The 25,475-nt window shown below is 37.5% G+C and overlaps 1 protein-coding gene across 1 annotated transcript in view; it reads left to right on the top strand.

The window, feature by feature from the left end:
• ELP4 (elongator acetyltransferase complex subunit 4) overlaps positions 1-25,475 on the top strand; it is a 135,551-nt gene that overhangs the window by 53,272 nt on the left and 56,804 nt on the right. The window contains exons 8-9 of the mRNA XM_041423284.1: positions 6,679-6,787; positions 9,479-9,585. Of these exons, the coding sequence (XP_041279218.1) occupies positions 6,679-6,787; positions 9,479-9,585 (216 nt within the window). The remainder of the gene's footprint in view (positions 1-6,678; positions 6,788-9,478; positions 9,586-25,475) is intronic.

The raw sequence follows: 25,475 nt of genomic DNA, 5'->3' as shown, positions 1-25,475 counted from the left end.
GTTTTGTTGTGGCTCTTTTGTCATATGACTCACTCTTCAGACTGCTTTTGCATCTCTGTTTTATATTGCACTACGACCAACTTGTAGTATGGCATATTTTCTGTGTTCAATTTTCTAGAGGAATCTGCTCAAATGATCAGTTCATTTTTTTTCAATGCTTAAAGACAAGAAATAACCTATAGATTTCTAATTATGTGCTTTTATAACAGTGAGACAATCTCATTAGTGAAGACCAGATAATGTTCAGGGAAGGTGCTGGGCTCATCTTAGCCCACATCTTGTACGGATTTCTTCATTCTTGTACTGATTTCTTTCTTTCCTGCATGGAAGAAGGGCTCAATCAGATTTATTTCATCTCCTCAGTGCAGCAGGACTTGTGCAAGAGCCCCATGCCCCAGAGCCACTCACAGTCACCTGCAGCCTGTGCTCTCAGTCACAGAAAAGCACTGGACAGGGTTCAGCTCAAAAAGTGTCACCCTTAAACACATCTGTTGCCTCTTTCAGCCAGATTTTGTAATAATAGGATTTTAACCATATATTTTAACAATAACAGGATTTGCAGCACCCAGCCTTCTGGGCTTCCACTCCCACACCATCTTCGTGATGTTTTGCTGCTACCCCAAATCCATGGATGCACCTTCTGAACCAAGGAAAGGCTGAGCTGGGCTCCCAGCTCACTCCTGACTGCCTTGTGGCTCTGGCCAGCTCTCAGACACCTTTGTGCTCATTGCACTTGGAGATCAGCAGATGGAACTTTTGATTTAAACTGCTAAACTTGGTTCAATTTTTTTTTTTTTTCTTTTTTTTGGGGCTGTAGCAGCAACTGTTACTGACTTGTTTAATTTATCTGTGTTTAGTGAGCTCCCATTTCACTTGTGGCCTTTAGGTCTGCCCTTCAGTAGCAGAATAGACATATTTCTGATTTTGTAAGGTGCCAGGGTTTGCTGGCCTTAGATGCTTTCATTGCTCTGGTAATGCACAAGTCCATCTTCAATGAAGATCCAAAGTTATTTTTTGGGGGTTTTTTTTGGGTTTGGTTTGGTTTGGTTTGGGGCTTTTTTTTGTTTTTGTTTTTGTATTTTTTTTTAATTGTGTAATATTTAGCTTTATTTTTTGGCTCACTATTCTTCCTGAAAGTTTATCAAAATTAACTGTATACAGTGTCATCCACCTTCATCTGACATTCCATGGTAATATGCAGAGTTCCCACAGCAGAGACAACTATCAAGACAAATGTTATTAAAAGCAACCTTAAGAGAACAACCAAAATCTGGAATTAATTTGTTGTGTAATATATTGACCACCAGATGCTTTGTTACTCTCTTCCCATTTTTATGAATATGTTTCATCTCATTGCCTGCTCTTGTCTTCACTACTTGTCCTTTCTTTGCTTCTGCAACTTGTATAAAATTTTTCAAAGATATTCTTTACTGCTTTAAATTAGCTAATGCAACTAGCTATGTTATTTAGCATTTATAATATTATATATTTTTATATAATATAGATAATAGATACATAATATGTTATATATATATAAAACATTTATATATATTATATATAGATAGATAATTACTATATTATATAATAATATTATTTTCCCTATAAACAAATCAATCTAAATCAGTGTTTCTCTTGTTTCAGCCATACAGGATATTATACCTAAGTTTTATTATAGTCAGTAGGGTTCTTTAAGGGCAAAAGAAGATTCCTTATTAGTCAGAATCCCCAAGTGTGGATTTCTCATCACTGAAGGCGTTGTACTTTGTAGCAAATTCTCTCAGTTTATTTCTTTAGTCTTCCAGCAAAGACGTGACATTTGTGTTCTGTTTTCTTGTGGGATTGGTACAGATTTCTGCACACCAAAATTTTTTAATGTCATTTTATATTACCATGGCCTGAGTGTACATTCATTTTAGATCCAAAATTCCACATTCAGTTAGGAAATTTACTGTGTGAAAACACACCTAATCACTTTGGAGTTTGAAGACATACAGAATTTTATACTTTACAGTCTTTTATTAATTATCAAATCACACTTTTTGAGCAGTTGTTAGTAATTTATTTTGGGGATTTGTGAATAACAGTAATAATACAGTGAATCCTACTATTATCCTGTTATTATTTGTGAATATTAATCATAATAAGTGCACAAACTGGATCTCTCTGTAAAACTAGTACAAGGGGCTGTTACATAACTTCTTTTACCAAAAGAAGATCTATGGGTAATTCTGAAACTTTTTTGAGCTCTAATTATTAACAAATGGTCATAAATATTTAAGCCATGTTTCTTAATAGTTTATATTTGCAATGTAAAATCCTTTGGAGATGAAGTAATAATGACAAGTGGTAAATATTTGTGTATTGTGCAGTCATTACCACATCACTGTGTGATAATCTCTCAAAAAGATCAAGGATTATTTCATTTATTGAAAATCCAACCACTGTTACATTTTAGTTCAGGGTGGCTGTCACCAGTATGGTGCTAATGGTGCTTTCAGCTTTATGACAGAATGTAATAGAATTTAAAAAAAAAAAAAAAAAAAAAAAACAAAAAAAAACCAAAAAACTTTTTAGCTTTTCTTGAAACTTCACCCACCAAAATTTGCTTTAATTTCATATTATTTGGCATGAACTTGCTTGGTGTTTATTATTGAGACCTTCTTTCAAATGAAGTGTCAGGATTTCTGGATTCACCTGTTGGTAACAACAGAGATTGTTGCCTGCAATTAAAATTTTACCTGGGCTTGGGAGGAGTGTCTGAATTCCTCCTTGGATACTTTGCTGTCATACAAAATACTTAAACTGGGTTTTGTCCCAGTACAAGCAATATTTGCAGTTATAGGTGATGAAATTGAAGTAGGATTCAATGTATTAATTCGTAATTAAATGGTTTAAAATAAAACCAGTGAGGGGATTATATTTCCAGAATGTAAAGATACAGAAGTAGCCTTCTACCAAAATATAGGCCTAATGTCTCTCTGAAATGTGCCTTTAAAATACCTTATTTTCAATGCAGGATGTGAGTCCATATTAAAATAATTTTAATGTACTAATCAGAATAAAAGGCAAATAAATTCAAAAAGTCCATGTAATTCAAGTATTTATATAGGTGGTGATTTTATCTCATTGTAGATCTTTATTTTCTTTTTAAATTTTGAGCTTGTTTATACGTACTATGTAGAAGAGTTGAGGTTATCCTAAGAAAAATGTCCATTCTCTGACTTTTCTTTACTTATGCAGACTGAGGATTTAAATATTTTCATTACAGAAGTGTTGTGAGGTTTTTAATTTTTTAGAAACTGACAAAACGAGAGGACGGATTTTGGGTGTCAGAAAAATTTTGACAGGAAATCAGAGTAGAAAAGACAGATTCTTTCCCTAATACGGAATCCAGATGAACCAAGATTGATTTGATTAATAGTAGTAATGATAAAATTGTGGTGCATTAAGAACTCAATCCAGTAGAAACACACAATATTAATTTCAGTGTGTAAGTTTGAGCATACAGGCTGTGCATGAATTTGTGTTCTTGGAGTCCCGTGCTTTGTGCTCAAACACAGAACACGATCCATTTTAAACAGCTTCTGTTGTAAATAAATATTTTTAAACGTGCACAAATAATTACTCAAAGCTATGTACCTTCTGAAAATAAATTAGTAAGACAAAGCAATCTTTTTCCATAATTGCCCTTCCCCAAAGCTGCCTAAACATGTGTGCAGCTCCCATTTCCAGAGCCAGCTCACTACGTGGATTTTCTTGACATGTTTTGAAAGTACACTTTGGTTGAACCCAAATATTGCAAGTTTGCACTTAAAAGAAAATGTCTGTCTCAAACAGTAGCACAAAGTAAGATAAGAATGGATGCCCAGCCCAGCCTGCACAACAGGATTGCTACCATGTTGTTAGAATAATTATATTTTGGCTGAACTAACTAATTTAGAAAAACTGCAGCACATCTAGCAAGACTGAAAACTTTCCAAGACTGGTTTTTTGGATTGTTTGGTTTTGTTTTTTTTCCTTTTTAATATAATTTAAAACAATACCTCTTCTAGCTGCCAACAAACTCTTTCCCTGAATCTCACCATTCCTGGCTTCCCTCCTAACCATGTCCTGGCTCCCCTCCAGAGCTGCCAAGTTTATGCCAGAAGCAGGAGGTATATTTGTATGGGGCTGGAGGAAGATCTGGAGCTCTGTTAAATTTTCCAGCCCAGATGGGGCAACATGATTTGTGTGTTTATGTCAGTGTGCCATACATCACAACTATCTGTGTGCTGACGTCAGCTTTGATTGGACATTAATGTGCTGAGCACTGCAAACTGCAAAATACATGATAGATACAGATCTATGGCAACAATGCCACATAAGCAAATGTCTGGTGTGGCCATTCACTGTGCAAAATATTTCCCGAGATACACTGCATTAAGCCAGGGGAATATTTTGACACACTTCAAAAACAAAAACAAAATCAGCGTGGGCAAAGAGAGCACCATTTATGAAAACAAACCCTTTCGGAGGAGGAGCTGAAACCCAACATATTAGGCAGATATTGAGGTGCTGTCCCTCACTTGAATCTTAATTTTGAACTAAAACCAAATAGGAGGATGCTATTCTTACGATTTGCAGGGCTGTCAGTGATGGGGATGTGTTGCTGGTGGTTGAGCACCTTTCTTTCCACAGTTTTTGTAGCCCATTGTTATCAAAACTGGTAAGCAAAAACATCAACAGGCAGCAAATGTTTTTTTTTTTTTTTTCAAATGATAGGATATTTTTTCTGTATCAGGAGTTTAGCTTTCTTTCCAGGAATCATCAGTGTTTATTTATTTATATAAAAGTTTTGTGTTTCTTACTTACACAAATAGAATCCAGCAGCCTCCTGAAGAGCTGACAAAAGATGGCATTTTCTGGTCTGTGGCATTACAGAGGTCACTGACTACTTTAGATGTAGATTTATACCATCTTTATGTGATTGCCCCCATGGAATAAAGGTTCCATTAACATATAATATATTGTCTCTCTCTTCCTAGAAGAGGAAATGATTTGCAAGCCAGCTTTACAATTTCAGGGGCAGATACAATAGCAAGGTGTAGGGATTGGTGGGTGGGCAGTGTCCTTTTACCTCACATCACTGCTGTTATTCCTCAGAAAGGAAATTCTGTAGGATGACACCACTTTATCATTCTCCATGGCCAGGTTTGTGGGTAAAATGGAAGCTCCCTGATTCCACAGGGATGGATGCTCTTGGCCTGTGCACAAGAGGCTTTGGAAAGAGACCCCTCCCCAGGATTTGATGCCATCTGGCCCAGAAGGTGGGGAAGGGAGGGGGTGGGAAGGTACCATGGGATCTGTGGCTTTAGGGCTGGTAACCTGAGCAGATTGGGCTGTGCCAGACAGGCCACAACTTCATGCAGAGGTCAGAAAACAGAGTTTGGTTTATTCTTTGACAGGAGCAGGAGATTTTCACCTTTGGTGTCTGCTCTGTAAGCTTCTCTGTGGCTAGAAAATAATGGTTATTGAAATGTGGAAATCGTTGGGAAGTTGATCACCATTTTAATAAACCTGAATGTCAGTACAGATTGTAACATATCTGGGGATGTTTTAGTCCCTCTGCTCCTAATTGATAAACTGTTATTGTGGAATAGTTTACCAGTATTTAAATGGATCTTTCAGAATAAGCAGAAGTCATATAGTTTATGAAAGAAATGCAAAATGTACAAAATACTCTGAAATTAATAAAAAATACAAAACTATAACCTGGAGCTGCAGAGCTAATACTTTACAATTGTAATGGGTATTTTGAGGTGATTAGTCTTGATACCCCTGAAGGTTTGATAAATGTAGCACCTACAGCCACCAAGAACAAGAGTATTATCCCAGCTGTCCAGGTACCTTTAAGATAACTATTTCTTATCTTCAAGAAATATTTTGATTTTTACCACAGATTTTTTTTTCCTCATTAAATACTGACATCATCAAAGAACATTTTTTCTGAAGATCTCTGTTGTGACCTTTGAATGTCTCTTTCTGTTATATAAAATTGAGTAAAGAAAACCACGTGGAAAACAGCTTATTTAAGGCACTTTACAGTACATTGTGGAACAAGACATAAGGCAACACTTAAAAATCACAAATGTATTGAGAAATGGTAATGCTGCTTGAAGCTTTAGAGCCATATGTTGTGCAGAGAGAAACTTTTAGGGGGAATAATGCTAAGAAATTAGCAATGAGTTTTCCATGTTGCACTGATAGCCAAAATGAATAAATGTGTGGGTTCTGCTTACTCAAAATATTAGAGATGATATATCTAAGTGCACTAAAAACCGTGGTTTTCAGAACCCAGATAAAAACTGGGCATCAGACTCACAGCAGAAATCAATGAGAGATAAGCCTAACACATGGCTCATAAATATTGCTGATGTGGGCAAATGCTTGTTAGGAAGATGTAGGGAAATGTTAATTTAGTGCTAAGTTATCCTTGTCAAATATTTGTTTTCTTTAGACACATACTTTAATTCTTTTTTAATTTTTTTTTAGGAAAAAAAGCCTTCTAACATAATTTCCAAGTATTGATGACCTATTTTCCCCCCACAGTTTGTCACTGAGAAGACCAAGGCTTGCTCTATGCACATTAATTACCTTTTTCATCACGTAGGATGTGTATTTTGTTTCCATGTCTTACAGAATAAAGCAATTATGGAACGTGTAACAAACTTGTCAGATATGGTGGTTGGTCTTGAATCATTTATTGGCTCTGAGAGAGAAACCAATCCATTGTACAAGGATTACCACGGTGAGTTCCATCCTCAGCAAGGCAAAAAGTCTGCCCTGGGTGTTTGTGGGGCACTTAGCAGCTCACCCTCCAACTGGGTATCTGCTCTAAAGCAGCATTTGATTTCATTTTGGAATTATACCTCTTAAGTGTTTCCCCTTGCCTAAGCAGCCTTGAGTTAGGGAAATTTGCAGCAGAAGTGCATTAGGGCTGCAAAGGAAACATGGCAACTCCTTGCGTGTTGTCAAGCTGCATTACTGAGGCATGGCTCAATCAGATGTACATCTCACCAGGCAGCCTTTGGGGGATTCACATGCAGGGCAGGCTTGGCAATCATCTGACCAGCGAGCTGAACTTGTCATGAAATCAATACTTTCTGATCTGCCAAGCTGTAAATTGAGAACACGGGAAAACCTGTCTTTTAGTTAGTAAGGTGAATAAACTGCTGAATTATGTGCTGGGTAGGCTTTGTCTGAAAAATAATGTTCTGTTTTGTCAGCTGTAGGTTACAGCGCTTGCACTGTTAAGGAAATGAATGCGGGCACGTAAAATATGAAACTGATTTTGCTAAAAAGTCACATAGCCTTTCAAGTGTTTTATCTTCAAAATGGGTAATGCTGCTCAATCTTGCATTTTGTTTCCCAAGGATTTTTATCAGCTGTTGCAGCGGAACTATTTAAATTTTAAAAATTATATTAGAAGTTGTGCACAGCCAAAGCAGCCAATAACAGTTTTAGCTAATCCAGAGCAGTGCTCAGACTGTGCATAAATTACAGCTTTAATTATTGTGATATTACTGTAGTTCCATGGAAACCTTTAGCTGAAAGTAAACTGCTTATCTGAAATCTGCTGTAAACACATGACAGTGGCAGTTTTCCCTAGCAGAATGTATGGAGTATGCTGAAAAAAAGCAAAGATGGTGTTGAAACACCACTGTGTGTATGCAAGCTGTAATTAATAAATCAGAGAAAAATCTTTCTGACTGTGAAAGTAGTGCACATTTCATTATCTGAAAAAAAAAGTGAATGAAAAAGAAACCGTGAACAAAAGCTGGAATAATTTGCCTAATTATTTTTCCAACTGTATAATCGTGATATGGCCTTTGTTTATGCTAACATAATTCTGTCAATTTAATACTCCTTTTTTCATTACTGAGGAGATCCTTTAGGACAATGTGTGTTTTAGCAGTTATTGCCTGGTTTCCTCTAAAAATGTATGCTGAGCCATTTCTGGTGCTGTTTAATACAAATTATGTGCCAATATACATAGCTTTTGAGATTTGTACGACCTTAATTTGACAGTCTGAAAAGAGGTATTTCTAATGGTTTTAACTTTGTGGATTCTTTTTGCCTAAGAACGTATTTTAAGGTGTTTATTTACTGCAGATGATGACAGATTTTGACATTACTCTGGAGAAGTTTGATTACGTTACTGTATTATTTAATGAGTCCTCCTTAATAATTTTATTAAGCTGCCTGCAAATTTAATTGTTTGAAAAGCCTCAAAATAAAAAAAATAATTATATAGATGACCCCTAAATAAAATTTCTAGGGTACTGTATATAAGCAACCCTGTGCTATACCTGCTGTTCCTATATGTAATAATTAGATTTTGTACTCAAAACCTAACAAATAATTCTTCTAATTCACTGGCAAGGATTCAAGGTTTTAAACTGTTATAACACTTTTCTAATATTATTGAGAATTTTTGTAATTAGTGCCCGTAAAAATGCTGCTTTTTAAAGTATTTCAATTTTAGGAAACTTCCTGTAAAAGAAATAAATAAGTGCCTGAAAAAATACTTGCCTTATTTTAAAAAAGGGCTTTAATATTTGGGGATTTTCTCACAGCTGCCGTTTTGAAGTCAGGTACCTTCTCTAAATGTTCAGTATTTCCATTTAGACGCTGGCTTTATGAACAGCAAATATAGGCCAGTAATTGAGAAGCCCTGTAGAATTTTCCTGGTTTTCAGACGTAGAAAATCACCCTCAGGTTGTTCAGAGACTATATTAGGCTGCACAAAAACCATCCAGCGTCCTTGTCAGAAAAAATCAGCCTGAGTTGCAGCTGACAGAACACAGAGCTTGCAGTGCACCTAGTGCTGTTAAAAACATCTGAGCAGCTCCAGAAACCTCCTGCAGGAGGAAAATTTCTTTCTTCTGGGGTGGCACGGGGGTTAAAAATCATTAAAAAGCGTCACCTGGGCCGGGATTCCCCAGAAACTTTTTTTTTCCAAGGCACGGAAGGAAGGAGTTCTCATTAGAGCTTCAGTGGTTATCAGTAACCCATGAGCCTTGTTTTGCTGGCTGCTTACTGGTGCATTTAATAAAATAAAGATCACTCCGTGGTGCCGTGGGCAGCGTGCAAGGTGATAGCCACATTTGCTTACTGTAAATACGAGGGGAAATCACACACAAACCGGCTGTAGTTTTGACAAGTATTAAGATGGCTCTTTACATCTGTACTCCTGTACCCAAGTGCAATTAGTTTTCCTCGCGCAAGGATTTGTGTTTATCTTATTCTGCTTGATTACTTGAGCATAATCGCGCCGTTTGCTTCATTGCTCCTGGTAGTAAGCTCCAGTTTAAAAAGGGGAGGATGAGTGTGTGTAAATATACAGAATTCTGCTGTAAGACTCTAATTTATGCATCTGGATGACAGCGTTTCCTTAAATTATTTCCCCCCCCCCCCCTTTACTCTTTCTTTCCACAAGGTTTGGTTCATGTACATCAGATTCCTCGGCTTAATAGCTTGATCTGTGATGTGTCAGACACGAAGGACCTTGCTTTTAGATTAAAAAGGAAGCAGTTCACCATCGAGGTAAGAGAAAACGTTGTTTCACTGTTTAGAACCCAAAAGGTGGAGCTAATCCCATCTCTTCTGTTTCGTTTTGTTGAAATACATAAAATATGCATCAGATGATGTCAATTCATTTCATTCTGGCTTTGCTGTTCGGAAGGGGTTTGTAAAATACTGTAATATGCCTTCTAATTAAAAATGTCTCGTTTGCTGCACTCAATCGGTCTGCTATAAATACTTTATTTTGGTTTAAAATGTACATAGAAAGTAGGCCACAACCTTCAATAACAAAGCATGACATGTTTCTAAGGATGTCAGGAGCATATTTAATTAAATGTTAATGACTTGCTCTTACTTGTGTTAGTGGGTGGGAAAGTAGCTACATGTTATTACCCCAGTAGAGGGATTTTAATGTATAATGTTGCCTAAAATTGTGTGTGGTATGGGGGATAAGTGTCCTTATCAGTATTCAGAAACCATTTTCTTTGCATTACTGAAATCACCTTTCGCTCTTTTATGTCATTTTAAACACAGTATCATTTACACTAATGTCCTTAAGTAAATTTCCTACTAAATTTAAACTTTTTTCTGTGACCTTTATGCAGACAGTCCTGATAGAAGGCAGTTATACAAAAGATGTATTTCATTTTAATCTTGCTAAAGAGCAAATGAACATAGCACTATTAAGCAATTAGAGCTGATGTATTTATTAACCAAGTGATGCTTAGAGATGGAAGATGGCTTTCAGGGTGATGCAATAGTCATCGGTACAGTCTGGGCAATTTTTTTTTTTTTTTAACAAAGACATAAAACAGCCAAGCATCCCTGACAAACCATTTTGTTTAATCTCTTTTCAAATGAAAAGCTCTTAAGCAGGCCACTTGTCTTAACTGCTTGAAACCATAAAAAGAGAGAATTGCCACCAATAAATTAGCATATTTTTTACTCCATCACCAAATGCTGGTCAATGTGGCTTGGCACTGCTTTGGTGTTTGGGACTTCACCCTTAAGTGACCACTTTGGCCCTTATTTGACCCTCTGCCCTTTTTAGCTGGCCACTTGATAAGGTAACTTAAGGGTTCTCTCTCTTCACTGCCCCCTCCCCTTCACAATTGCAAGTAGCCCTAACCTATAAATCATTGAAAGGGCCCTATCAAGTGACAAATTAAGGTGCCCTCCTCCTAATTAATGGTCATCAATGTCTTTAATTATCTAATCCTATTGAGAGTAGTTAATAGTTAATCAGGCAGCCAGTTCTTCATGCAGGTCATCTCTGCGTGAGTGCTAGAAGTTTCTCAACTAGAGGTATCCTCTTCAGAAGCCACTTAAAGGCAAACACATGGAGGAGGGCTTTCTTCCCCCAAGACAATTCCTTTAGAAGGTTTGTCACTTTCCAGAGAATGCAGCGAGTGAAACCAGGCATGGTGAGTGTTAAAGCATTTGAACAACTGCTTTTGAGCGGTACAGTAGAAACAAAACCCTTGGTAGTCTGGTCTTGGTTTTAAAACACAGATTTCTCTCTGTTTCAGAGGTGTAGAGAAGCATGCACCCTCATTTCACAGCACAGTTAAATGCTCATTTAATATAGCTGTGAACTGGGATGTTTGGGTGGTTTCTCGTCCCTGAGTCCTCTCTCAGAATACAATTTTCTCTTCCAGACGCATTTGAGATTCTAATCTGTAATGTAATTTGGAAGGAAAGAAAACTCTTAGCAGGAGGCTCTGTAAAAAGAATTGAATTAGCCATGGGACACTGGAAACAGGAGTGAAGTGCAACTCTTGAAACAACCTGTTGCCTCAGACATGCGTAGATGACCCGCTTGTGTAATTTCTGCCTTCGCTGCTCAGCTGCAGCCCCTTTTGAATAACTTCAGGTTTTGTTAGAGATATGCTTTCTGTAAGCTGAACTGACACAAACTGTCCCTTTTTGAACGTGTTAGATCACTGTCCTACTGTGATCTTCCTGTACACGTTTCACTAATCTATAATAGATATGTTTTTCCTCCCCATACTGTTACGGAAAGCAGACTACAGAGAGGCTGGCTGGAGCAAGAAGGGCAGTAAGAAAATGGGAGCAAGGGAAAGTTGAATTAGGAAAGGATGCGAATAAGGTCTTCTAAAATGGGTTTCTGCAGTTAGAATGTGATGTGTCAGCAGTCAGTCAGCGCTGGTTCTGGGGGCAGGAGCAAAAAGCAGCACAGCAGTGTGCAGTGCAAGCACTGTGTATGCCTTTACAGAGTGCAATGAGTTAGGACTTCAGTATGTGGCTTAAATATGAAATTAAAATGCATATTGAATACCTCAGAGTTTTTGGAAAGATTCTACGTACTTATACACACAATTTAGGATAAAAATATTGACCTCTACTTGAAATGCCACTTTAAAATCAAATTGCATAAGAAAAGCTAGAAACACAGAACCTGTGAATTATGGTGAAATTTCTTCCAAAAGGATTTTCATCACTAGACCATTCTTTTTTTAGAGTTTAAAACAAAAGCATGGGACATGGATTTTCTCATCTCTGGATTGCTCACCAGTTAAATAACTCCTTATAATTTGGCCCTCATAGGTGGAAAACGTTGAATGTCAAATCGATTTTGTTAGATTGCAGTTTTGTGGGAGGAACTCCGCCTCTTTTTAGCCTCCGGAATCTTTTAACTGTTTCAGTTTTCCTCGTGTCTTCTTCATCAAAATAACATTGACTGAAATGTTTTCCAAAAAGATTTTTTTTTAAATTCAGCATGAATATGGTTTTTTAATGAATATTTATGAGTGCTCATTGTCCATTTATAAATTATGAAGAGGAACCTTTCCAGGAAAATTGCCATGTTTATCTAAAAGGTGCAGTAGCTATTTCAAGCTTTCCCAAAGCTTCACACATTAGTTAGTAGCAATATTCTCCTATGTGCAGCATTATCAGAGATCTATCTTATGTGCATGCCACTTTAAAGGACACAATTTTGAAGTTAGCCTGTCTAATCCTATTTCTTCCCACTTTGGAATCTTAATTAGAAGGAGATAAAAACCATCATTTGACTAAATTATTGTCTCGAATCTGTAGCAAAAGGTATAATCCGCAATTGGGCCAATTAGTGTACCCCATAGTTAGCTATGCTGAGGCAGGAAACTTGATTAGATCTGACACCAGCCTAGTTCCCACTGTTGTTTTGCCAGGTATGATGGTCAGACTTCAAAGGGCTTGAGGCATCAGCAGGGCAAGGTTTGGAGGCCAGCTTAGGTCCGGTCGTTAATCTCTCTGCTAAAACCACAGCAGCCCTCGCACAAAACAAGCTTACACGACACAATCATGCGGTATTAAAGTTTGGGTTGAGTCATGCCAATTTGCCTTTGATTTTCTGATGATTGACTAAAAGATGGCTACATGACTAGACACATACTGAACGTTTACTGATTAGGTAAGTTCCCCAAATATTTGAAATATTTTTTGATTTCTCTGTGAAATGATATGACAACCCGCTCGTCTTAATGCGGCCGTTCAGCAGAGTTGTTCTTGGAGTGCTTTTTTTGCTTGCTTTGTAGCTCTGAGTGTAACTTTTATCAACATTTGAGAAATTTTGTAGGACCATTACATTCATAGTTTTATTTGACAGAACTTTATATTTGTTGTTCCAAGGCCTCCTGTGTCAAGACTTAAGGAATCTCTGCTTAAATTTGGTTTTTTTGCTGCCCCAAATTTCTACGGATGCATTGTTTATCTTTCTTATTTTGGTAGATTTTTAATTACTTGCCAAAAGGACATTTTCCCTTAATTATTTTCCACCTCACCATCGAGTAAAGCACTGTTCCACGGCTGTGATTACATAAGTGTTCCTTTCTTTTGCAGTCTGATTTGTTCAAATATTGCAGTAACAGTGACATGTTTCCATTCTGAGAAAAGCCTAGGGCTGCTTTAGTATTATTCCAAATGATTGAAATTGCCATCTTGCTGACTTTCCCTTGGGCAGCTTAGGGCCTGTTTACTTTTGTATTTGTTTCACATGTTCCCTCTGAGTTTGGCTGGCAGGACATCATTACCTGGTTTGACAAGACAGTTGGAGAAGATTCATATTTGATTAACTCCCTTTGTTATTGTCTGGACAACACAGACCTCTGAAATTATCTGTTTAAAGTTAAAACTCCCAATACATTCAGATAAACACTTGCAAATAGGAAAGTTTTTGAAGGTGTTTTTTTAATTCCCTAGTTTTGCTTAATTTAAAAGTCTTCAAGTTACTGTCAATTATTAGAAGTATAGAGACAAAACTTTTGTCCTGGAAGTTTTTATATTATAGTTTGTCTAATAAATAGTTGTTCTGCAAATACATTTTTTTTCGCAAAACACAAGTCACCGAAGCCAATATTTTCTTTTAATTGGCTACACCACCTGTGCAGCCCACAATAAAAATCTTTAGAAGCCGGCTCAGTTTGGAGCCAAATGTCATATACAATTTAAAGAATTGCTACACAGCAAAAAAACAAGTTTCCAGAGCTTAATGTACGAGTTCAGGAGTTTCTTTCTGAGAGGTGTTTCCTAACAGGAGGGGAAGAAATGAGAGGGGCCCTGTGGCTGGTTTCTCAGAGCAGGGCAGATGCAGGATGGCACTGTGGAGCACTCTGTATTTCATTTACCCCATGGTAATTGCCAGAGTAAAAGGTTCTGTCTTTGGAAGGAAACATAACCACCAAAACCAGCAACTGAGCCTGTACAGAATTAAAAATAAACATATGATTCCAAAAGCATTCAAATAATGTCCTGTCTTCATCTGGCAGTAAAAGACTGTGAGAAAATTGATGATTGCCAAAATAAATAATTGCAACTCTAGGTATTCCTTGTGTCTATTGTGTGTCCAACACTGGTATTTGGAAGGTAACTTCAAACTCTTTAAGGTGGTGATTTTGGCCATTTAAAACAGAACTGTGGCTTAGGTAGCCTCCATCTGAAATCTCTGTATTTCTGACTTTTTTGTCTTCCTTTTTAGTGTCTCTCTTTTCACTGCTTGTCTTAAACAAACCACACTGTGGTGAACTTCTTATTTGCAAAAGGGAGGTGCAAGTGGCCACTGTCAGGGGTTATTTACACCCAGGTGGGTGAGACAAGTCAGAGCTGGTGTCTGCAGTGCTGCAGTGAAACCACAGCACAGGTTTGGTCCTGAGGGGCTCAGGAGCTGGCAGCATCACTGAGTGCCAGAACTGTGCTCCTGCAAACATTCCCTGAGTCATTTTTTGTCTGGAGCAGGTATAGAAACAGTGGCTTAGGCTCTTTCTTCTGAAGGAACAAGTCAGCCCTGTCAGCAGCACATATGGGATCAGCATATATTTGAAACACAGTGTATATTAAATCAGTATATATTTAAATCCATGCTTTACTAACCTCTCAATTGAAGTGAGAACTAGAAAATGGCAATGAGAGCATCACTTCTTTTAGCTTCTCCCAAGAGAATTCGAGGCAGTCTTCATTAATGGCTGAAGACAATATAACCTTGATTATACTCCTCAGATGTTTCTAAAGTTGAGTAAATAGGTAAATAAATGCAGTTGAATTAATGAACTCTTTTTGGCCACTGTTAACAAAAGGAATAAGTAAACCTGGGAGCAGACAAAAGGCAAAACACTGGTTAATTATAAATTTAGGTGAACTGGCTGTTCTAGAGCAACCATTCAGTAAAATAAGGAAAATTATGCTACAACATACACATTGCCATACTGATCTATATACCTTGATATTTAGAAAAAAACAACTCTGCATTTTGAGGTTGTCAAAACAGACAATGAGACAAGACTTGACCCTCACTTAGGGCCTTATAATGTCAAAATAAACCTTCTTTTACCAAACTAGCACTTGTGACTGCCTGGCTGCCCAGGACCTGTGGCAGGGATGGAAATTCCCTGGTTTTCCTGGTTCAGGGATGAGACAGAACTTTCCTGAAGGAAATACACAAAGGGTATTTCTTCAACTTTCTCACCCCCATGTGTTGGAGAACACAGCCACCCCTGGGCTTGCATGGGATGCCTTGAGCAGCTGCATCATACATGGCAAGCTCTATGCTGGATGTTCCACTCCAGCTGGGGGACTCCAGTGCAGGGAACTCTGCAAATAAAACTAAAATTTCCAACAGAGAGAGGCAAAATGCTGGAATAAAATTCAGCTGGAATTCATACTGGCAAAACCAGGTTTTTTGCATTGATTTTTCCTGTCCATTTGCCCCATTATATTCACCACTGGGTTATTTAGAAATAGTTCAAAAGACAATAATTGTAATACCGTAACATTTTCTTAATCTAAAGTTAATAATACCGCAAAAAAAAAAAAAAAAAAAAAAAAAAAAAAAAAAAAAAGGTTCTCCTGCAAAACTAATTCTGTCATAATACCAAGCTCCATTTTGCATTATTTCACCTAGTAGCCAGTTCAGGTTCTCTTTACCTGGTATGGTGTACTTCACTGAATTGTTTTGTCAGATGCTGTCAAGCCAACCTACCATTGTTAAAGAAAATCAAACTAAATCATTTTGGCATGAGCCTTCCAGGAATAAGGCACAGAATATGAAGGGTTTGATGAAATCAAGGATTTGATTTCAATATTGTAAAAGACTGCCTGTCAAAAATGTATTACATTCTTTCAAACAATTTTGAATAAATATACGTGTTTAAAATCATGACAGTACAATTTAGCTAAAGTTTTGGGAGAGTATTTTTAAATTATAATAACTTGAAGTGAAACAATACTTGGAGAGCTCCTATTTGAAAAGAAAAACTCTCCCAATCTTAATGGTACAGTGGACTGAAATCAAGTGATCCATTGTATACAGTATATGGAATTTCAGAACACATCTTCTGTGCACATGTGGAAGAATTTAATTTTAAAATATCACATTCTTGTTGTATACTGCTGATTCATGTAAATTAAATTATTAATTATTTCTCTGTAGGCAAATACAGGAAGATAGTGTTAACTCTTAGGTTTCATAGGAAGATTTGTAATATCCTGAAATTTATTTAACAATTCATTTTATTGTATGGGTTGTATAACACTGTGATGTGAGAGTTCCATTCAGTTTTTCAAAACTTTAGCCCTTGTAATACAGTGCAACTGCAGTTTCTTGTTAGCAAACAGAGCCCATTTAATGGGGCTTACTTAAACAAATAATTCTGGCGTTTAGAAATATTTATGCCACGTGCTGTTGCAAGGGAAGAACGTGCACCACAAAGTCATTAATGCTCTGGAAGGTCACTTGTGCATGTTGTAATGGGCTGCTCATTCTCAGGATCTGTGCTAAGGGTCAGTGTTGCAGCATGAAAGGGTTTGGCCTGTTCACTCTGTAAATAAGTGGGTCAACTTCTGTATTTGCCAGAAGAGTAAAGGAGCTGACAAATTCCCACTTGCTAACTATTGGTAGACAGGTAGAATAAAGACATCTTTTGTAAAAGTGTTGGTTGATAAGGATTAAAAAAGTCTTTCTCTGCAAATGTCTGTAAAGGATTATGTTATTCATTATTATATTATTCACTGTTACATTATTCACTGTTTTAGACAATGGTCTGTGGGCATGACTTAGAAAGATATTGATGGTGAGTCTTGAAGAAGCTAAAGGAGTTCAGCCCCATATTTATAGTAGTTCTCAGCAGGAACTGAGTGCCACTTGCATTAAATGCTCTTCAAAATATCACAAGTTTTAATAAAATTAGGATATTTTCTAGCTGTAGAATGTTCTCGTTTCACAAAGAGTAACAAATCAAATCAGGCTGTTACATGGCAAAACACATCTCAGGCTTTCTGTATCTCTGTAAAGGCAGGAAAATTAAAATGCAAGCTGAGAGGAAGTCACATTTTGTCATGCACAGGTGTACATTGTATAATATACATTATATAATAGCCTTATTGCCATGCCCTGAAGTTCAGGGCTCTTAGTGAAAGGAAGGAGAGGAAGAGGATTTTCCAAGATGTGCTTCCCTCTGGATCTCCTGGTCTCAGTGCTGTTTGTTCTGCTTTTAATTATGATCTTTGGATAGGAAGTGACTCAAAGTTCTCTCTGAATGAGGAAACTGGAAGGTATCCCCATCTAATACTTGTAAAGGGTCAAAATGGCATTTTATAGGGAAGCAGGCCAATGCTGCCAAACATTTGCCCTGCCAGTAACACACTTAAATTTCCAATGTTTTATTGTAACTTTGGAAATTCAGGGTTAAGTGTTAACTTTTCCAGTCTTTGAAAATATTAATAGTTTAGGGTGAACATAAATCTGTAAGGAAACCACAAATTTATAGTTTCTTTAATTTTTTCACCTCTACAGAAATTGTTTCATACCGTTTTTCTGATCTATTTCTTTTATTGGTTCACAAAAAAATATTACCCTGTGTTGAGCTGTTAACATGCAGGAACATGGGTTTTTAAATTATTTTTATTGAGAGCAAGCTAGTCATTATTCTTAGTCTGAAAGAAAGTCCCAAAAGGAGACAGGAGGAAAAAAATAAACATACACTGCATAGTACTGTAGCTGAAGGAAAAAGATGTTCTGTAATCATTGTGCAAATACTTCTTTTTGCTTTGACTAAATTATGGGGTATTATTTGTAACTAAATTCAGGAGTATATTTTATTCTTATATTTCTGGGCAAGAGAATTGTGCAAAACATAGATTATCATAAGCAAAATGGGTGATGACTACAGTGCCCAAAGTGTAAGTAAAGTTAGGTTTTGGTCATGCCATATTTATTGCTCTCTTTCTCACAGTTGTTTTAGTTACATGGTTTTGATATATTTTATATTTGGTTTTTCTCAGCTATATTTCATAGGGTTTTCAAAGGATTCTCTATCATACATAATGTAATTTAAAGTGTCTCATTGCATTTTGGAAACTTTTGAAATATCAAGTGAAGCTGTCTCCTAGAAGGAAAACATTATTTATTGCAGTTAAAGTAGTGTTTCTGGCCAGCTTAGCATTGACACCGTATTATTCCCCTTCAAAATGAATAATATTACTGAATTAACTGTTCTGTTTCCTCCTTCCTTCTGAAGAAAGCAAGCAATAATTGTACAGTGTGCAATAATTAAAGCTTTTTATTGCTGTCCATAAATGCATAAATAAATAAAGGGAATTTGGCTGCCAGCTTACACCAATCACAGACTGCTTGGCTTTCAGAAAACAGCTGGTGGCACTTGCTGAAAGTAGTTCATTTGAAATGCCTCATTTCAGGTATTTAAGGTTTGAAATACCTGGTTTTAGCTTATGAAAACACGGTCTATGGGCTTTTCATCTACTTTTTTCCTGTTTGAAGTCTGTTATAGCAAAAATTGCTCAAGAATTCACTCTGGTGTTCACGTTTACAAAACGTGAAACAAATTGCTCAACGAACTTACTTTTTGTCTCATATTAAACCAGTAATCTTTGGGCAGTGTGTTTCCTTGAGTCTTGTTGAACAGTAAAAGCAGAAAGCAAAGGTAACCAACCAATTTGCCACTTTTCAGTGGGAGGATGTGAGTACTGCACAGGAGAAATCCACTTCACCCTGCATCCAAAGCAGCGCCTGCTGTTCTCAAAATAACCCGATTGCCCAATATTTAAAGTTTTGAGATCTTTAGTAATCTTTGCTAAGGCGCTGTACCTCACTTTTTCTGGGAAGGACAGGGTTGTGTGAGACCCACATGTGAGCATTTGAGGATGTGGCCACGGGAGCTGAGTTTTGAGGGGGTTTCTGAAGTCTCTGTGATGCACCTGAGACATCTGCCGGGCGTTTGAATATTTGTGAGCAAAACACTCCCTGAGTTTGGGGAGGAGCTGCTCAGTGACTGCCTCACCCAGGCTGCCTCCTGGCTCTCCAGATGGAGCAGGGAAGAACTGGAGGTCAGAGGTGACCTTATCACACTCTACAGCTCCTGAAAGGTGCCTGTGCTCAGGCAGGGCTGGGTTCTTTCTCCAAGCACTGCTGGCAGCACCAGAGGACACCAAGAGCTCCACCAAGGGAAATTTAGGTTGGATATTAGGAAGAAGTTTTTTCCAGAAATGGTGATGAAGTTCTGGAATGGCTGCCAGGGAGGTGGTGCAGTCACCATCCCTGGGTGTGTTTAACAAAGCCTGGATGTGGCACTGGGGGCCAGGGTTCAGCTGAGGTGCTGGGGCTGAGTTGGACTCGGTGGTCTTGAAGGTCTCTTCCAACCCAGTGATTCTGGGAATTCTGTGATTCTGTGAATTCTGTGCAGTTTGTAGATGCTTGGAGTCTGGGAGAGTTCTCAGTCAAGGAATGCTGTCCCAGGATAGCTCAGGGTTTGGGCATTCCCCCTTAGCTGCTTTCATCTGTGAGCCAACACACGAGTGGAAGAACCAAGATGAGCCAAGGCAAGCCTGCTCGTGGTTGTAGCCCTGTTTTGGGTTTCCACTGTGTGATGTACAGGATGATAACATCCCTGGCCTCTGGAGGTGCCAGATGTTACAACTGAGCAGCATTTTTTCTGTTTCTCTATGACGTGCAGTTATCCATTGGTTTCATCTCTTTTCTCTTGGATTTATTAGGGGTCGAGTCAGGTTTTGCTTGATTGATAAACCCTGCAGTCTCTGGAGGTTGAGATGTCTCAGGTCTGCAATCTAAAGCCCCTGAAAGCAGCGTGGTAAACTTGCTACTCAAACGCTTCTCACCTTCTGGTGTAAAGCTTTGTAATTCTGGGCAGGTTACAGGTTTCCTCAAATGCACTTTCACAAACCTTTTTCTACCAGAGAGTAGTGTGGCAGGAGTTACAGCCTTCTTTTTTTTTTTTTTTCCTTAATGAAGGGGAAAATGGTTCTCCTTCTAGGATGAGTATTTATTAAGTGATACAGACCAGTATGTAATTTGTAATTCTTGTTGCTGTTAAAAAAAGAGAACATAATAGGAAGGAAATCTAGTACTTGTATTTAGATCTGATCCTCAATAGTAGCATAGCCATGGGCTGTTTATGCTTGGTCTACATCATCTAGACTAAAAATAGCCTTCCTGTCATTTTATTGGCAGAGTTTTAGCTACTCCTTTAATTCTGTTTAAAAATGGATAGAGGGAAAGACAGCATAAATATTGAATGTGTGCAGATATTTCAGTAAGTAACTAAAAGGAGATTCCTGATGCTTTGAAGAGCTGTATAATTAAATGGAATTCTTATTTTGTTTAAGAGGCATTTCTTTATATAATCTTTGAAAGTATCACATTAATTTTTGTATCATTAATGTAGCTACTTTTAAATAGCTATTTAGTACTGGTCTGCTTAAGTTTTATTCTTTTTAGATTTCCTTTACGTTTTGATAAGAAATTACTGGTGAGGTATTTCATGTCTCATGAGTTAAATGGGAAGCCACATTATTTCTGTATTTTCTATTAATCAAGTGAGTTTTTGCAGAGAAGTTTTTGTGTAAGAAGACAAGTCACTACTGCCTGCTAAAATCTTCAGCAATAGCCTGAAAATTTCAGGCTTATTATGTTATGGTTTTTGAAAACCTGTGGAAACAAGGAGAGAAGAGCTAGCTTTTTTGTGTTCTGGCTGCCCTACAAAAACTTGGGCTGCTTCAGAAACTTTCAAGGCCACAGTCTTGTTATGTAAAAGGCAGTTTTAAGGTAGAAGTGCGTCTCTGATTATTTTTTCACAGATTTGAAAAGGGCATTTTGACTTTGAGAAAGCCATGAAAATTAGATTCAGGCTACTGAAACACCCCTAAATCTACAAAGGAGAATTTTTACTGTGTTAATAGAGTAAGGGCCTATTGTAGAAACATTGCAGTGAAAGGATTTTGTCAGTGGATTACTCATAATCTTACATAAGAAGCACTTTTTCCTCTGTCTGAACTAAAATTCTATTTGTACCATGGTCTTCACTGCTTCTGCTTCTCCATTTTTGTTCATCCACACCCTGATGTGTGTTAGCACCCTTTAGGGCAGCATTATCCTGCACGTTCAGTGTAGTTGTCTGTGCTCATACAAATAGGAATAACTGGAATACTTTCTTGTGGCTTCTTTAATTCTCATTATTTTTCGTTTCTCAGGTTTTCATCCTGAAATTCTGTTGTTACTGTACAAATTGATCCCAAAAATCAGCATTTATTGTGGTCAGAGGCATTTGCAAGTTAACTTCTCTTAACTGCTGCTTTTATGGAAGGTTGGTGGTGATGTTGCAAATGAGATGATGAAAAGAGAAGCAATGAATATTGTAGTTTTTACATTAGGGCATCCAAAATAAAGGAAAGAGTTGCAATCCATCTGTTGCATAGCGCTGACATAGGGGACATACCAGTTTTCAGAATTCATAATCAAAACAGAATATTACTGCTGGAAATTATGCTGGAGTGGTTTTATGCATATAATCAAGACTTCTGATAAAAATATCTATAAGTAAAGCAGAATTTGTGCAAAGCCAGGAGTAATCCCTTAGCAATCATTTTTATTGTAAAGAGTATCGCTATTTCTATGACATTAATATTCAAACTATTTTATCAGGGGTTTATGACTTTGTTTTTTTAAAGAGGAAGTATGGGTCCATACAAAATTACATCCCTAAAAAGATATAATATTCCCAACATTAAAAAAAAAAAATTGGAAAACCACTTTCCATCTTGAAAAATCAAAGCAGCTATTCTTGTTTCAAGTTTCATCTAATATATTGTTCCGTGTGGTTGTGTGATAAACACATTATTCCTTGAACAGGAATTAAGAGTAAAGCTGCCAGGAAGGGGTTTTGTTGTCAGAGTAGTTCCCGCCTCATGTTTTGTAAGAGATTTCATGGTCCCATTGTAAAGAGTGGATGATTTAAAACGTGTTCCCAAGATAAACTTTCCCATTGTCATTAATGAGGATGGATAATACTGAGTGACAAGTGCATTAGGAATGACACAGAAAGAGCTGTTAGATTTGTCAGAGCGTATCACTTCAGGCAATGAAACTTGAGGACATTCTCTTTTAGCAATTTTTTGCTATTTATTTAGAGAACCAAGGATTGTGATTGCTCACACAGGTGGATTCTGCTGTTTAGTTCATTAAATATTTAGGTAACTTTGAAAAGGTGAAGGTGATAAATATGAGCATTGTACTCCACTACGAGGGGCACAAGTGGTTGCTTTGCTTACAAATAATTCAAAACAATGAATACACTCTTTATTGCTTTTAAAATGTTTATTTGGTTGATAATTTTTTAATCTGCAATACTCTGAATATTATTTTAAAGTTATATAATAAGGAGTCCTCTGAACTGTCGTAGTGAAGCTTCTGGGATAAAGAAGCCTAAAAATTAGGGCACTATATATGTAATTTACATTGACTTAAAAATTGTATTGCTCCACAGAGCAAGACTTTTTAAATATTTATCTCCGAATAATTAATAATGCATAGCTTTTTCCTGGTGTTTAAAACCCTTCCAAACTACGACATGCCTATCCATTTCCATTTTGAACATGCAATTGGTCACTTTTTCGCCTTGATTCATCCTGCCTGGCTGCCAACCAAATTTTGCCCGCGTGCACCTCCTTGACACTAATAACGCCTGAGCTCCCGTTCGTTTGCGTGCAAGATTTCCCAGGCGGCAGTTTGGGGCTGGGATAAACCATCTATCATCATTGCATGCAGCTCTTGTGCCTCAACCAAACCCGGCCCTGATGGAAATTGCATTTGACAACTCACCTCTCCTTGGCGTGCCCGAGGTGAACATAGCTACAGACCATCCCCGGAAGGGCAGAGCAGCTCCTCCATATGTTGGGGAGGATCCTTTGATTTGTGTCAGGAGACTTTTTTTGCACAGCATGTATAGACAGAGATTTTTTTAATTTGGGTTGTTTTTTTTTTCCCCTAGACTTCCTTTTTTGCGGACGCGCGGCTGCTGCTGTCTCCTAACCTAAAGCGTTTTGGGGTTGTGAGGCATTTTGGGATCTTTGTTTCGTCAGAGCTCTTCCTTTGAGAAGAACCAGGGAAATATTGGAGGCAAAAATTTAAGAGGGATTTGTGGGAATCCATAAAATCAGAGGGCTTTGGGAAAGCTGCAAAAGGCAGCCCTCAGAGAAGGCAGAACTGTGATTAGAGCAAAGCAGTGGCCATAAGATTGGTCAGCAGAAAAATTATGTAAGGAGTAGAAAAGTAAGGACAAATGGAACAATGGTCTGTGCATTAACACTTGGCTAAAATAACTCCCTCAGCTGCAGAAAAGCATATCTAGTGAGATACTAGGAAGTTCTAAGCTAGTTCCAGTAGTGCAGGCAAAGAACCTGTTACTCTGTTGACCATTACCAAAACTTACAACTGCCTGGAGCATTTGGATAATACAGAACCTGAGAAAGAATGAAAAAGCAAAATTTTTTTCTTTCTTTTAATTTTTTAAGTCCTTTAAATTTTTTTCCAAACCGTAAATTTATTCATATTGTGTATAGTTACTGGTTAAAAACCTAACTGTACAAATATGATCTGACCAAACAGACCTTTTATTTCTGGGTAAGATTACTCAGATTATCTTCAGAGTAAAAAGCTTTCTAGGATTCCTTTTTGCTAAATATTGTCCTTTTTGTAGGAGTTCACTTTTATCATCATATTTTAAGTAGCAGCCTACGTCAAGAGTGCTGCTTTCCAGTAGTGATGTTTATCTCTATTGCTTCATCAGATATAATTAATTTTTCAAAGGCAACCTTTCTGGATAGTTAGAGTAATAAAGTCCCATTTCTAGGTGGATAATTTCTTTGTAGTTTTCTTCTATAGTTTCCATATATTGAGTTAAGGGATACACTGTTTGGATTCCAAACTCGAGATATTCTATGATTTCACATTCCAGCTCAAGATATTCTATAATTCTGTGATAATGCAGTTAGAAAACACTGATGAATTGCACTCTGGGATATGTTTTGATTCCTCACTGGTTTGTGTAGCAGCATGTTTTTGCTGGTATTTTTGTATTTTAACAGCAGAACAAAGATCCCCAGTCAAATTGTCCTTTCAAATAAGTACAACCCATTCCTGGTGCTGAAAAGGGGAGTGGCAGTGATACACAACTTTTCTTTCTCACACAAGTCATACTTTTCTCCTTAGAACTGAAGTACATCTTTTAAAGTACTTTCATTCAGCAGATTAAGTTCAAACTGAATTAGTAATCTTTTTGAAATGCTTGACAGCTGAATGTTGTGCTCGTATCTATTTTAGTTGTGGGGAGGAAGCTAAATGATATGGGTATCATGTATTTCCAGCCAGCAAGTCCAGAGGAATCAGCCCCCTTTTGAATATATAAATCATTAATCTTATTAACCAGCTGCTCTGAAGGCAGGGAAGAATTACTCAGCCACACAGCCATGCTCAGCTCACCTGTTAGAGTAGCAGCGTACTAAATCTGCCCATAATTTGTGTCCTGCTCCCCATATTTCTTAATTTGTTTATTTTCATTGACTTCATTCTGATTCTTTTTCCTTTCACTCTAAGCCTGCTGTCTTGGGGACAGAAAGCAGTGTCACCATCTCAGACCTGGCAGCCCAAGCAGAGCACCCACCTACCCACAGCTGTTTGTGTCGTATTGCCTTGACCTCTTCCACTCCTTGGGGGAAGTTGTTTGGTTTGTGGATGGTTCCAGAACTTTTTTTTATGTTCCCTTTGGTATTAACCATGACTTCATAAAAAATAACTTCTTAAATTCTTTGTCTGGGTTTGAGATTTTGTTGTGAGCTCTTTCCTGTGTGACATTAAAAGCTTTCAGCCACAACTTGATGTCATGACCTTCTTCATGTATAAATGTTCTTGTCCACATCAGAATGAGCAGTTGTCATACAATAATGAGACCTTTCTCAAGCCTCTGCTGTTGCATATTAAATACCTCCACTGATTTTGTTGTCTATAAAGCAATATTAGAGGGGTTTGGAGGTGGTAGAGGAGTTCTACCCTGTTACTACTGCACTCCCAAAGGAACTGAGGGAGAGTGATTTGAATTGTAGGGGTCTGA

Source organism: Onychostruthus taczanowskii, unplaced genomic scaffold (assembly GCF_017590055.1).
Source record: "Onychostruthus taczanowskii isolate IOZ18803 unplaced genomic scaffold, ASM1759005v1 scaffold76, whole genome shotgun sequence".
NCBI classification, from domain to species: Eukaryota; Metazoa; Chordata; class Aves; order Passeriformes; family Passeridae; genus Onychostruthus; species Onychostruthus taczanowskii.
This window is presented reverse-complemented; position numbering and strand designations above follow the sequence as displayed.